Source organism: Anas acuta, chromosome 14 (assembly GCF_963932015.1).
Source record: "Anas acuta chromosome 14, bAnaAcu1.1, whole genome shotgun sequence".
NCBI classification, from domain to species: Eukaryota; Metazoa; Chordata; class Aves; order Anseriformes; family Anatidae; genus Anas; species Anas acuta.
In genome coordinates, this window is record NC_088992.1 from 10,409,289 (window position 1) to 10,424,876 (window position 15,588).

General features: G+C 36.6%; 1 protein-coding gene across 3 annotated transcripts in view; it reads right to left on the reverse strand.

Moving 5' to 3' along the window:
• Positions 1-158: 158 nt before the first annotated feature.
• CPEB4 (cytoplasmic polyadenylation element binding protein 4) overlaps positions 159-15,588 on the reverse strand; it is a 43,445-nt gene continuing 28,015 nt past the window's right edge. For 2 of the 3 annotated variants that reach the window (XM_068698586.1, XM_068698585.1), the window contains 7 exons: positions 14,854-14,877; positions 12,672-12,845; positions 10,261-10,350; positions 9,531-9,649; positions 8,514-8,628; positions 8,117-8,298; positions 159-4,673 (listed from right to left, as the gene is read on the reverse strand). In XM_068698586.1, coding sequence (XP_068554687.1) covers positions 4,446-4,673; positions 8,117-8,298; positions 8,514-8,628; positions 9,531-9,649; positions 10,261-10,350; positions 12,672-12,845; positions 14,854-14,877 — 932 coding nt within the window. In that variant the 3' untranslated portion in view covers positions 159-4,445. The remainder of the gene's footprint in view (positions 4,674-8,116; positions 8,299-8,513; positions 8,629-9,530; positions 9,650-10,260; positions 10,351-12,671; positions 12,846-14,853; positions 14,878-15,588) is intronic. The other variant, XM_068698587.1, reaches the window with a different exon arrangement.

A 15,588-nucleotide genomic window follows, 5' to 3' on the forward strand; every position in this document is an offset into this window, starting at 1 on the left:
CCAGAACAGGGCCACGGAGCTCAGCCTTAGGCACTTTACACATCGCATATCGTATGCCATACACTTCATCAAAATCACTTCCCAAGGCCCATGAGCTTCAGCCACAAAGGAACATGTATCTACAAGAAGCTTAAAATAAAAAAGGTTAAGAAGAAGCATTGAGTTAAAAGTTTTATTCATTCAACATCTCACATTACAAATATTTAAAAATTATATGCATACTGGTATAAATAGTCATTTGCAAACTATTTAATAACATTAATTTTTCACTAGCACTTCAACAAATGAACTCTTTAAAAAAAGTAACTTGTGTTATATAACTTAGAGTAGAACATACAAAAATATGAACTTAAACGTGAAAATGACTTTAATAAAAAATGAATTACCCTTATTTAAAATGCTATAATAAATACTACAACCTCCCCATACACAGTAAAAACTATATGGAAATTCAGCCAAGTAGTACAATTAACTGACATACTTAAATAACTTTTCCTTCTGATAATATGAGCAATACATTGGGGGAAAAACATATTAGGGATTAGTAAAAACTAGACACCCACTTGCTAAAAGTTTCACTTCCAAAAAATATAACAAAAAAATCTGATGAAAATTATAAAAACTAATTATACTTTAAAATTTAAAAATATAAAAAATAAAACAGTTGAATACAATATTGTCCCAATTCTTACAATGCTATCACAGTAGCTTTAAAATAAGATAATAAAATAAAGCAAATGACCAAAACCTTTTATTCCATTTTTTTTAAAAATAATCTCAAATTTACATTAGTAGAAAGATTGATTTCTGATTCTTTTCTTTAGAAACACCAGCAAGAAAGAGGATTTACTAGAACAGTAGAAAATGACATTTTTAAATGTCTGCAATTAAAAACAAAGAATTACACTGCAAAGATCTTCCAGAAGTCTGAAATAGGTATTGCACATAACTTGAAGTTAACTTGCCACAATTCATCACATTCAAGTTTTAAATCACCTTATAACAGAAGGTTTTAACTCTTCTAAAAACAAAAGGGGTGAATTATCAAGTCTTTCCAACAGCATCCTTATAAAACGCTAAATTCATTCACTGCAAGTTTTAAATTTGCATTCTGCAGAGGTCTGTGTATGGAGAAGTATATACTATACCAAAAAGCACAGGGCAGTGGGGTTCCTTTACATATAAAATAATCAGAAACACTTTATTTTACATTGCAAAAATAACCATGTAATTACTCTGTAACTACATTGTAAATACATGGCCAGTGCCATGCTAGTGTGATAAAACTACATGCTTATTATTAACCCCTTTGCAAATTGAAGTGATACCCTAAGACTGGTAAACTAATTACATGTTAATTATGTTTGGAGCTACATGGTAACCCCAACTACAAATCCCATGTAATCAGAAGGACATGTAATCACTATTTAAGTACAGAGTAATGTATATAATTGTTTATGCCCTGTAAATCGAAGTGTAACCAAATAATCTGTAAACACGCTTGTCACACAATCACAAGTGAATATTAGTAGAATAACAATTTCTTACATTAGTCATGCATACTAACATTACATGCCTGCCACCTAGCAGGCTCTCTTTTATTCTTTAAATATAATTTAAAAGAGCAGACACATTTCTGCATCAAACACCTAACATCAATTTTTTATTAATATTAAAAATGGCTAAACATTCACCAAAAACGTCTGCATTTGTGTATAATTTTTAAAAACTTAGTAAGAAGCGGTAGACAATTCTGATGTTTCTTTACTTTTAAATTCTACACTATATTTATGCATTTAAATTTCAGGGTCTAAAGACAGTGTCATTTGTCACTTTCATGCTTTTCTTCTTTAATTCTCAACTTTACATATACTATTTCTTAAATTATATGTACACCAAATACCTGGTGCTGGGCTAAGATGTTTAAGCAACATGCTTTCTTTTCTCTGCAGATTCTAAAATAGCATTGCCAGTGCACAACATCCATAATTCAAAATGTATGCAGAGCACTGAAATGTATAAAAAGCAGAATATAAGAAAATAAAATTTATTAAAATTATTTATATTAAAAAATGAAGTATATGAAGATCTCTCAGTAATAAAAGTACAAAAAGCTACTCTTTGCAATATGAAAAATTGAGGTATTGCATAAAGAGATATCCCGTCAGTGAAAAGTGTGCCTAAAAATGCTCACTGTTGGAAAAACAAGATATACAAAAGTAGTGCATAACAAATATACATTATGTGCATGACAAAATAAGTTAGCTACAAAAACACTGTACCGAAATTCAGCAGGTCATGTACAAAGGGAAAATTATTATTCAAAGCTAGTTCTCAAACAGTGTTATTTCTTGTAATGGTAACCCATCTCACCTGTTTACTGGGTAGGATCGGCACAATAGCACACCCCAAGCCACCTACAAGCATTAAAAAAATTAAAGGAACATTCCAACTATAATTATGTACTTCAGAGAAAAAAAAGTCCCTGACAATCTACACAAGAGCACTCTGCATTTGCATTACTGTTGTCAATATTTTCAGGGATTTCATTAAAAGCAGCTCCCTTTCTATACTTGACTAGTAGACAGCAAATGTCTCCATTTTGACCTTTGGAACTCGATAAGGTATAGTTCATTAAAGCCTGTATTGAAAATAAAAACTACTTCTCATAAAGATAATCTGGGCTGGGGGAACAGGACGAGGGGGCTGACAAAGGCTTTCAACGGAGCAGATGTTTTCCGAGCAGTGCTGAGGCAAGTCTTTGGTCTGAGAGAATCTAGGATGGTACCATGCCGGTCAGGCAGCTTAGAAGATTGCCACTGAATTTGTTTGCACACTGCTAAATAATCAGTTCAGAAGTTGGCCAGGGCATTAGTTCAAAAGTAATAAAAATAATTTTCAGAACTACTCCTTCATTCAACTATTTCAAACTAAACCCCTGCACCCACTCTTTATCATTCAATTAACATGTACTGTGTTAATGCTTCTCAAGGTAGAACTTATTTATAATAAAGCAGGCATTAACTTAGCAATCTTGGCACTTCAAATACCTGTGTTTCTTTATTTCTCCATATTAAGTTCTGAAGAGGAGGAACCTTAGCTGGAATTCTTTCTACAGGAAGAGTAAGAAAGGCATATGCATGCTCGCACCGTTTCATGCAATAATTCAGAAAACAGTGCAAAACAAAGCTTGGAAACTACTTAGGTTCATGCCTTCTGTTACAACTAAGTTAGAGGGTATTTAAAACTAACTTTACATCCAAGATGGGAAACCAATAAGCAGCCAATTTTACTTTGCGTGACATCTGAATATCAAAACTTCAGTAAAAATCAGCGATATCCTTGAGGTATCTTTAGGTTTTCTACTTTTTCATGTCAAAATGGAGAGCAAAGGCTGGCCCCTGATGAATGTTAGCATATTAGGATATAGAGTTATGTTATATATAGCCATCAAAAATAAAATCTATATATTTATCCTTCAGGAGAGGAAATGCCAGTTAACTAGTTGTCATTACTCTAGCTTTGGTAGGATTTCTAGGGCTGTAACCAGACAATTGAATTCTCTTAAAGGAAAAAAAAAGTGCACTCCCCCCCCCCTCAGTAGTAACGTTACTCAACTTTTACATTCAGGAATTCTTAAAATGTAATAATTTTGATGAGAATATAATAAGCTCTGCCTATCTCATCACTAATTTGGATGTGGGTGGTAGTCAGAGGCAAGGTCGGATATATACCGAGCAAAAATTTCAGCCTCAAAACCCTTAAAAGATTTACACCAAAAAAAAAAAAAAAAAGAGAAAAAAAAAAAAAGAAAAAGAGAAAGAAAGAGGAAGAAAGAAAGAAAAAAAAACACATTACTATAATGCTGCTTCAACTTTGCTCATGCATTTTTGTTGCTTTAAACATGCTCTTTCCTGTTGATAGGTAAATGTTAACTTCATCTGTTGCTGGAAAAATGTGAAGTCAAAACAAAAAGAGAGGCAAAAACAGGCTTCCCTGGGGGAAAGTGTCAGAACAGACTGATAGTGTTATTGTTACATTGTTATTTTAATAAAAGTATTCTTATGTTCTTTATTAACAATAATTTAATTAAAAAAACAAAATACTCTATTGTTTCAATTCTCTTTTCTTAATATTTTTCTCTCCTCTAAGAAAATGTTGCATGAAATTAAGTGTTCTCTCCATAGTAAAGACAAGAGAATGCAACTCACTTGCAACATGTTATCAATACGAAAAGGAGTTCCCAATACAGTTTTCAATGACAAGATTCTACAAAATACCCATATTATAGGTCATTCTTTCATTATACTATTGTTAAATTACAGACTACTACAAAAGGACATGCTATCTTGAATAAGAGAAAGGGCAGGGTGGGGTAGGGATAATCAGGATAACAGAAGAGTGCACTTAATTTGAGGCCTGCATATGAGCACTGCAGTGATCATTTAGTTCCAGCGGAATGAAATATGTCTTGGGCGATCTCCTCCCTCCTTCACCAGGGGCTTGTGGAATTCCCTGCCAGCGCGTGAATGGATAGCAGCCCAGCAATATTCACAGTAATACTGCAGACAGGTAACATTAGCACAGAAAAATGGAGCAAATTTTCCACCGCAACGGGCCCCCTGACATTCATCACAAAGCTGATCATCCAAGACATATGGCTTAACTTCCACCTGTATACAGAAAATGAGAAGAAAGTTTTACAATTCTTAATTACAATGTAGATGATGACAGTTCCACAACACATACTGTCTGTATTCTAGCAGGATTGCAATCATAGTCCTCTAGTGGGGAAAAACACAGACGAGAATTATCCTCCTCATTACACTTGATCATAGCCCTTAATCACCAAAAACTCTGGGCACTTAACTTGAGAATGATCCTGCTCCCACCATCTTCCTTGATAAAAAAAACAACAGAAACCAATGCTTAGCATCAGTTTCACACATGTTGTCATTTATTTACAGAAAGGAACAACAAACGTGTTGTTACAGAGCTGATATATACAGATTCACATCAAACTACTGGAAAATTCTGGGGGTTTATTGTTGAGTATGGTGATGCACAGTTAAGCTCCTACCCATTCAGGTAGGAATGTAAACTGTTTACACAACACTGTAACTACAGATTAAATATGCATATAGTCTGCAAATTGCGATGCCTGAATTCTCAACTTAGAAAAAATAAATCATTAACATATTTTTCTGGTTTTTTTTTTTTTTCTGTGGCTTAGTCCACTCAGCAAAAAGAGACCCATCTAATCTCGCTGGTGTCAAATATGAAGCTTAAAATGGGACTGATGACTACCTAATGCAGTTGGCATTAAGAGCCAGATGAGCAGAAGTAATTCAGCACAGCAAAAGAAAAAGGGGAAGAAAAATTTCTTCAAGTTCTTAACTGATAATGACTCACAGGAACTTACCAGCTGGTGCTCCAAGGATACATCCACGCTGCAACATCTGCAGGCTACTAGCTTTTAATCTAGACATTTGCATACCAAAAACAAGCCTGCTGTACTGTGGGCTACAAAACCCTGCCCACAGCACTCCAGAATGCTTACTGTGTGACAGGAAGGCAATGCTCGCTGCTCTCGGTATACAAGCTGGCTAGAGCACAGCTCGTTTAGACATGCCTACGTGTTTAAATCACAGCTGCAGCACTGCCATCCCCTAAAGGCTCCGTTTCACCTCATAACCAGTAATCACCTGCACTCCCACTCCTCTGCTCCCTAGGACTATGAGAGGTCTATGTGACATTTCAGAAGCGCAACACAAAACCTGCCCTTAAAAAAGCATACATACAAGTTCCTGTCCTAGAAGTGCCTGTGAACCTTCTCTGAAGCTTGTGCCATTAGGTATTTTCACAACCATGTTCAAATATACAGACTGTGACTGGTGTCTCTATGTTATCCTGCTACTTCTGCATCTGGCTTAGGAATGGGCCCTTCTACATCTCACAGATCTCAGTGGCGTGCCAGCTCATTCAAGTAAGGGCATTCACAAGCTCCCATATTTTTAAACTTACCCAGTTTTATCACAATCCAGGCAGGGCACTGCAGTAGTTTGATGGCATTTGTGCTAACAGTACAAACAAACTGCTTGGAGACAATAAAGCAGCCTTCCTCTCCCTATTCCATTGCTAGAATTCTGTTTCTCAAACACCCCTCTGTGCCAGCTCAGGAGAATGAATATGGAAAAGAGCAGAGGCAAATATTCTGAATATCTTACCACTTTCTCTCTTCATCACCTAGTTTGCTAAGCAGTTTGAGGTCAGGTACTCAATGACGAGCATCTTCTCCAAGTGCTAAGAGGAGAAACTACAGCTACGCTGCGCAGGCCTCCTTAACATGGCAACTTCATTACATCTGTACCTGTGTATTCAGAGGCTGGTCTAGGCTGTAACCTAAAGGCCAAACTACAGCACAGGTAATTAAATTACATCTCTGCTTGCTTTAGCCTGTTACTACACCACTGTTTTCTGTGCAAGTTTACAAAGCATGGGTATTAGTCAGAGTCTTCAAAACATTCAGTCGGTGTGTGCTGAAGTGCGTATTCACAATACGGCCTGCAACTGTCACCTGTGCTATGTATATGGAGGCTTCCCAAGAAGTAGCTTAAATTACAGCAACTTCATCCGGCACTGTTAGGATGGTGGCATGCATCAGAAGCTCTGTAGTGGTGGGTGCTGCAGGCCACTGAGTGTTTAGCTTGCATTACCTCTTTGAAGAGCATACCCTCTAGCAGCATTTCCTTGCCTAAATTTACAGGAAATCCCTTCTTGTTACTACTTTCATTTTTATTTCTACAAAAAAAAAACTTTATTAGAAAAAACTTAATAAATAGCATCTTAGTAAAAAGTAGCATTGCAACTGTTGCATTTTTATGTTTTATGCAACCAACTACTCTTATAATGAACCCTCTAAGCTCTTATCTCCCCACATTTCTTCTGAACTACAAACAGAATGGGGAAATAAGGAGTGGGAGGCAAGAAGGAAGAGGAAACAGATTGCAAAATCTTTGTCAGAGTTCACAAGTACTTACTTCAATTTCTAGTCCCAACAGCTTCAATGGACCTATTCACCCAAGTGTCTTCTTATGCAAGCAGAAGTTGCACAAGGGCGGCGCAAATTATTTGTTCAAAGCCATACAGAAGTTATTTCAGAGCCAAGACTGGAACAAAGACATTCCAATTCGCAGGCCCTGAGTCAAACTGTTGTTATAATTCTTCTACCCAAGCTTTATAGCCAAAGGAGAAGTGAAATGATAATCAGATCACCAGCAAAGTGTGTGTGGGGGGGTTCCTTTGTAGTAATAATCAAATTAAAATCAATAATGAGTCAGGTAAGGAAAATCCAAAGACCAAGCATGTGAGTTAGAAAGAACGCTAGATGTAAGGATCCCAATTTATCAAAATTGTGGCCCAAAGATCCCTGTAATTGGCATAGTCACATTTTATATAGATGGGAGGGCAGATGCAAGCAAATGGCAGATATATTTGGCATATCCCATTAATTTATATTAACAAATTAATAAAATCAAGCAAGAAATAATTATAGTAGATTATCATTGAAACAATTAACTGAGCACAGTCTTTACATAAGCTGTGCAGGATGGCTGTGAAGCTGTAATGCACGGTAAGGAGTTCACAATGCATTACCATGGTGTTCTTTAGGAACATTCAGCACACAATGTGTAACACTAGGGTTAGATTCTGCCCTCTCTCTAAAAAGATGCAGAACAGGAGTAAGAATTGCTCCACCCTTGGCAGATACTTTCCTCCCTAACGTTCTACAAATACTACAAGTACAAATACTTGCAGTGGGAGTATATGACGAATGCAATATTCTTATAAAAGGGGAAGGCAGCTGACATGCTTCCCATTATGCTAAGCAATTTGAGAAAGTCTGCTTCACAGTTGCCTCCCACGTTCCAGAAGCAATAGCTTTGCACCACTCCTTCATTTTTATTCTGTGTTGTATCTAAGTGGCACAATCTAGCCCTAAATATGCAATGAATCTGATATAACATTTACAGTCTTCACAATGACACACATTTACATGGAAAACCATTTCTAGAGAAGGCACTGAACAAAAATAGAATATGCTTGAAGACCTTACCCGTTTATCTATCTCTCCATGCTGCAGCTGAACAAAGCGAGCACTGATAGCAGCTATGTAACTCTGTTGATTAGAAAACGCAACCCGCCCAGCTCCTTTTGGGTACTTCAGCTCAGGGTCTGTGTCAATTCCAGCATAGCACACCCCTCCATAGAGCCGATCCATTATCATTGCAAGTTCCACTAAACCAGAAAGGAAAATGAAACAGTGTAGACTTGGTAAAATTTTCTCCACTTTAAAAAGCATCAAATACAACAGTCCATTTGTATTCATGTTCCCCACTGTGAGCATCAAGAACATGTAATAGTTCCTTTGCTGAACCAACTTCTCTCCCCCCTTGCTCCCCATATCAGACTGCATATTCAACATGCCCAGTGCTGCGGAACACTCAGTGTACCTGCTCGTAAAGGCCGAGGAACACCACCAACAAAAATGGTTTTTCGTGGGTCAAGAGGCTGTGAACCATCCATAACAAAATCACTATCACTAAGGTTCCAAGGCCGGATCTGAACCTATGGACAAAAAGCCTTTTTTTTTTAACCATTCACAATTCAAAGTATCTTAGTAATATAAATTAGAACAGTATCCTACACAGAAGAAAACCTCTTAATTCACACTATTTTTTTTAACTTGCTTTCTACTTGTTCAGCAATCGTTTCTCAGAATGAAATGGCAATAAGCTCTGTTAAAGACAGACTACTTGATCGTACCAAATTTCACCACTTCCCTGTTACCCAAATTTCTGGGAAGAAACTCACCCTCTACTTACGCACTTACTTAATCATGACTGAACTGTGCTGTACGAACCACACTACTGCATACATATCTAGACTATTTGTGTTGGTCTAGCCAAGTGTAAGCACTAGACTACCGTTATCTCAATGGAACAGGCTCCAATGTGCAAAGTTGTATGTTTATTTACTATGCAAAACTAGCTGCTGTACATTTGCTTACAGCTGGCCAAATTTGAAGCACAGGAATATAGCTGAAGCCTCTGCAACTATTAACAGACTTGCATTGGCCACAAAACTGTTTGTACTAGCAACTTGTAGTTCCATGCCGTATTATGTTTTTTGGATTTGTCTCTGTAAACACAAGTTACAAACAACACTATAGACAATATGAACTCTACATTTTATTCAATAAGCCTAAAGCACCTGTCTGAAAATATATTTATTATATCAAAGGTGAAATTTAGCAAACCTTTTTTTAACAGAAGTGTGAATTGTAACTAGACGTAAAAACTTGCTGATGCCTACTTTAAAAATATGTAACTTGATCTTTGTTTTGAGAACTTAATTTGATTTAAGGAAATGTAAACATTAGCACTCTGAAGACTGAAAAATAGGCATCTGAAGAGAATGATTTCTGGTTATCATACAGGAATTGTGCAGGCCCTGAAAATTCTACCTACCGGTTTGTCTTTGATAGTGGGGCTGGAAACACAAAGATAGAGCTTTCCATCTTCTTCAATACATGCATCAATCAGTGCCTGTACAGAGCTTTCATCTTGGAACAGCAAAAATGCATATCCTACAAAAGGAAAACAAACACAATTTATTTTTTCTATTCACCTATAGCACAGTAATTTAACCCAAAATTATGCTTGGCACCATGTCATCATGCTACCATATACAAGCCCTCTGCAGTCATGACGGAAAGCAGGGAGATTGCTGATCGGCATATCCTCTCCCCATTTCCTTTGAGAAGGATAAGCCAGTAGTAAGAACTGAACAAAAGCCACAGCTGCAGAGGCACACTTCCCACAACAGTTGTTAATACAAAGTATAAGTCTTCCCTGGCTTCTGTGGACAGCATTTAGCCCCTTTACAGAGGACTAGCTTTGTCTATTCTTATAAAAATGAGTAAAGCAGAACAAGTAACAACACACCAAAAAAAAAGGGGGGGGGGACCAAATAAAGTCAAAACAGGAAGTTACGGAAGAATCATTTTAGTGGAGAATAATTGCAAAGCCACATTCTAAAATCCATCAGTTTATAATCCCAAGGATTCAACTGTTTTTCCCCCAAACACTGGGTCATCATCACAAGAAAAAAAAAAAGAAAAAAAAAGCTTAACGTGGAAACTTTTTAAGGAAAATGAATTCTAGAATTCTCATGTGATATTAATTATCAGATATTTACCCTTAGGAGGAAAATAAGATTTGCTTTCTGCCTTGTGCGGCCAGTCTACAATCAAAGGTCCAAAGCGACGAAAACTAGCAGTGATCTCATCTATAATGAAAGTATAAAAAAAGCATCAACTGAAATTAATATCAATCGAATGCAAGACACTTGAAGAACACAGACTTCAGGTAGCTTCATCCTACAAATAAATATTCTATGACTCTTAACAGTTTACCAATTCAGAGCAATGTTCATTGCTGATGGGAAATCTTTATGACAAATCAGAATAAATGTTAGAAAACAAAACAGTTCAAAGATCAAGCTTTTGTTTACTGATGATTATATACAAAAGTTTGTAACCCACTAATTCAGAAAAATCGAATCACTGCATCTACACAGCAATTATAACCCCTGTTCAACTATTCTTCCACAAAGAGCAGAAAGACAACTTGCTGACTTGCTAGTAAGCAATCAGCTCTCCCAATATGTCTTATAATTGCAGAAAGACTAGAGAAAAACGAAGGGACTATCACAGGACTCAGCCACGCCTGTTCATGTCACATGCCAGTGCCACATCAGCAAATACTATCTGAGGCTGACCTCCAACTAACACAGAGTAAACTTACATGACATCGTTATGTAATGCTATAGGAGACATGGCAAGTAATGTATTACTATTTCAAGAAGCAATTTTTGTATCCATTTCAAAACTGCCTGTCACCTAAAATTGCTGGTAAACATTTTTATATCCTAGTCCCATAGAAGTCCACTAGATATAATTCTGTTCTTGTTGAAATTAAGTGATTATGCCCTTCTCCACAAAAACATTTCAACCACCACTAGTTAAAAGTTCTCCTAACAGGAATTTTTCATTAAATATGGAAACAAAATGAACAAACTTCCCCTTGCTGTAGCATCACCTAAATTGAACACTGCTTAGCTGCGTTCTGCTTCAGGTACTACAAGGGCCTTCTCCAATGGGGGTTCCCAATAAACAATTTCAAGAATTTTTCCATCCTCTGACTCTGAGATCGAAATTTGAGAAAGCGCTACTGGTTATGTTCTTCTCAGTCTGTTTACACTCTCTGACGACATTGCTAATGAAACAGCAACTGACAAGCCACTGTACTGACAGCCACTTTGTGCACTACAGATCATCAGGAATGTACCCAGCAGTGGCGGTGTGTCAAGGTTACACGCTGATGAGGATCTAAACCAAGGAAAACAATACTTACTACACACCTCTGAACATAACCCTTCATTTAGAACAGCTCTTTAAACAAATTTCATGGTAAAACACATACATAAAATGCTTTCTAGAAATACTTTCAGAAAAACCTTATTACATAGCCATTATACATGTAAGTGATTCGCACTTGTGCATTTAACAAAAGTGCTGACAGAAGCAACTCTGAAAAATTCAAGCTACCCTCCTAGCACAGGTTTAGCAATGTTATAATGAAGTCTTATGTTTCAATGTTTATGAAGTTTATTAAGTCTTAAATTTCAATAACTAGGGTCCGCACAGACAAAACTACTCTTGTGCTCATCTGCTTTTGAAAGAACAAAGGTGATAAACAAAAACAACCACCACCACCCAAAAAATGTAATAAGATTTTCCATCTTGTAAACACTGTGTTATATTTGACCTTTTAAGTGCTGAAAGCATAAACTATGGTAAACAGCATAAAAGTAATGCTTATGCTTGACATGAAAGTCAGGCTGTCATGTTGCAGGAATATACGCTGCAGCGTATCACAGTCACTCTCCCTGATGTAAAAAGTGGGTATTAAAACAATTCTGTAATTAAGGAAAAGCAGCTTTGCAGATTTACAGTTGTTGTAGTTCTTTTAACCATTATCCCACCATACTTGACAGATAAAAAATACAGAACTTTCTGGTGAAAAGAAGCTTCATAAATGTGGCCTTCATCATGCATCCATTAGAAACTGACACAGGATGTGATCACTGCTAAAAATCACATCTAAGAAACTACACATAAACCTACAAACATGAATTACTGGTTTGTATAAACTTTATAAATCTACTAGCGATACTTTTCCTACTAATAGCTTCTGGTCACTATAAAATGTTTGCAATGTATTTGTGAGTTTCAACAGGAGATATTTACTTGTTTACTTTTGCACCTCCTCCTTGTAACATTTATACTGTAAAAGTCAGATAAATGTGTGATAACATGTACTTTTGTTCTTCAGCAGCAAAACACTGCTATAGCTAAAACTAGTTTGAATTATCTCACATTTGCCATGAACTGAAAGTGGTGGTATACAAAGATCCATTTACACATCAAAGCTTTTCTGTAGAGTTCGAAAAACAATCATTCAGTAGTTAACAGACAAAAGTTTTCACACCACATTTTTGTCATTAAGCCAAAAGGAGCTTTTCTGAATAAGACTTTCTGAGCATACCTTCATCAATATCTGGTGGCAGTCCGCCAACAAAGACTTTACGGGAATACCGTTCCACTCTCTCTCCATTCTGATGGGAGAAGCAGTGAGGTGATCCTAAACCACTGTGAAGAGTCTGATCCCCACGTCCATCATCCAAGAACCCATCTTCCATTGGAAACAGTGAAGACTGACCTGAATAGGGGGAGGTTAAAGAAAAAAGAAAGAAAACAAACATACTAACAGAACAAAGCACACACTGTTTGAATAAAAAAAATAAATATGCACTAGTTGCTGCATTCGCAATAGAACTGTTTGCAATCTTCCCTTTTAATGAGCAGTTATGTTCTCAATTTTACATGACCCTTCTAGATTTCAGTATCATTTAGTAACTCAAATGTACTATTTCAGAGAAAAAGGTCACTACCTTCTTCATAACTGCACTATAACTAATGAAAATTTGAAACAAAAAGGTATTTGGAATGGATGCTCAGATGGACTATTTTCCATGAATTCCACATTCCGAATTAGATTCCTTTTAAAAAGATTTCAAAACAGAAGAGAATATAAGCCCTTTTTAGGGAGTTTCCCACTAGCAGACACTAAAACCTAAGCCATATATATCATTTCCCAATGGACAGCTTCTTACAAGGAACAGATAAAATTTCATGGTGCAGATGGGAAAACAAGACTTCTACCAGCTAGATATATTACACATGTAAATCACCTGATAACAAAACATATCCTAAGCCACCCACTTGTAAATAACTAAAATATCCTGATAAGAACAGGAAGGGCCAGTGTAATTTACCACAAGTGAAGACTGAAAGCTAGGCAATACTGTGCCATTCCAAGAAGGAAGTTTACTCAGATGTTACAAAAGAGTTTCGTTAATGGACTCACTCTAACAGAAAATGTTGTAAGCATGCTTCCCCTCCAATATTCTTCTGTGATAATCCTTTATCATAGATTTCATTAATAATATTACCTTTTAATAAGATACTCTAATTTATAAATGCAACTATGTAATATCATAAATAGAGCACACAAACTGATCTCATCCATGAATTCTCTCTTTAGTTACACTATTCAATAGCTGGACAACAAATTGAACAGATTTTTACTCATTTAATGAGCTTTTTAGGAATAAATATACATCAAGTAAGCAATAAATGAGGTGTGCTACAAGTTTTAGGGTAGATTTTCTTACATAGCCTATGCTATGCTATGGTATGTCTGCTTTTTCAGAGTTCATTACAATCTATCACAGTAGTGTATTACACTAAGGTTAATTTATACTGCTCTGTTTCCTTTCTTTGAAAATAAATTACTATCATGTACTTCATTTTTTAAAATGAAAAAACATCTTGAAAACTGAAAATTTGACCGGTTCCAATATCCAGACATTTTCCATGCAAAAATCAAACAGCTCACAGGTTGAAAGCAAAAATAAAATAAAATCAACAGTCCACAGAATTTATACGAATAAAAATATGAAAGACTTAGTCAGCTTTCTTTATTGGAAATTTCAGGAATCTTTTTACACCTTTGATTAAAATAGCAGTCATCTATAAGGCCTACTTGTGCAACTAGGCAAACCAGGCTTTGGATTATGATAACGATGTTGGAATATAGACTTCAATGCTATTTTGTTTTCCCCTAATGAACTGATGCATATGCCATTTGTTTCATCTCTTAAGACCCCAGTCCTGCAGGCATTGTTGGAAGGGAGCAGTTCTCCATACCTAAACATATCTTTTTTTAGGTTCATTAGCATTCCCACTGCTGTGAGATAACTCAACGTGCATGCTTGCAGCATCTGGTTCTTCAAGCTAACAGGCCAGGACAAATATTTGCTATAGTCTATGCTGTGTCGAGAAAACCATCAGCACCCAAAGAACCAAAATAAGCTTCTCCAGCATTCATAGCATACACACAAACAGCAACATAGCTCTGCAGTGTAACAAATCATATGGATGATGTCCACTGAAAGGACTGTGATCATTTCAGCCCCCATAGCACTGCTGTGGAGTACTGCCTAATTCAGTAAAAATGTTTATTTACGGCATGCAAACTACATAAACGTATGTGAAACTGATGGTTTATAATCTTATATTTTGGAGTTTGCCTTCTAGTAACAACTTAATGTTTTTCTCCCATGAGACATTGTCAACATTAGAAAATTAAATAGGAATATTGTTACCTCGCCTTCTCCCATATGTCCTTGCTGCATGTTAAATGAGAAAGAAAACAGCCTATCAAACATTGTTATAAGGACCAAAAGACCTCGTTTTATACTAACTCAGTGATTCTCAAGCCTGGTCATTTCAGATGGTGCTCACAAGCTGGCCTCCCATCCCACCCATAATACCATGCCTTCCTTGCACCACCTCTCTTACTTCTTGGTGAAGCATGTTGATTTGAAGCTGACAAAATATACTCAAGGAGACTTTCTGAAAACAATTTTAGTTCTCAATTTGCACATTTCTTGTAGTATCTATTCCTTCCTCCTGTGCTGGATGTAAGTAAACTGATCTTTCCTTATGCACCAGGTCTGCTGACATTCATCCTGCAACGCCCCATGCTCCGTGCCTGGCCAAGATCAAGCATAGTCTAACACTGATCTTCATCTGAACTCCAGGAAAAGCCCTGACACAAGGAACGTGGAAGACAATTGTGTTTATTTCTGTTTTGAAAGTAGGTTGCAACAAATGTTTTGTACAACCCACTGAATCCTTGGCTGAAATTATTACTGGCAGCTGAAAAACCTAAAGTCAAGGCAAAAACGTCCGGGCCACTAAAGCTGCCTGTCAGACCTCCCGCAGCCTGGTACAAGAGCCTGGTACAGAATCTCTCCTACTAACTTCGTACTTCACTGGAATTATGCAACAGCTCCCCACTGCTTCCTACTTTTCATTTTCCAAAACAAATCAATTCT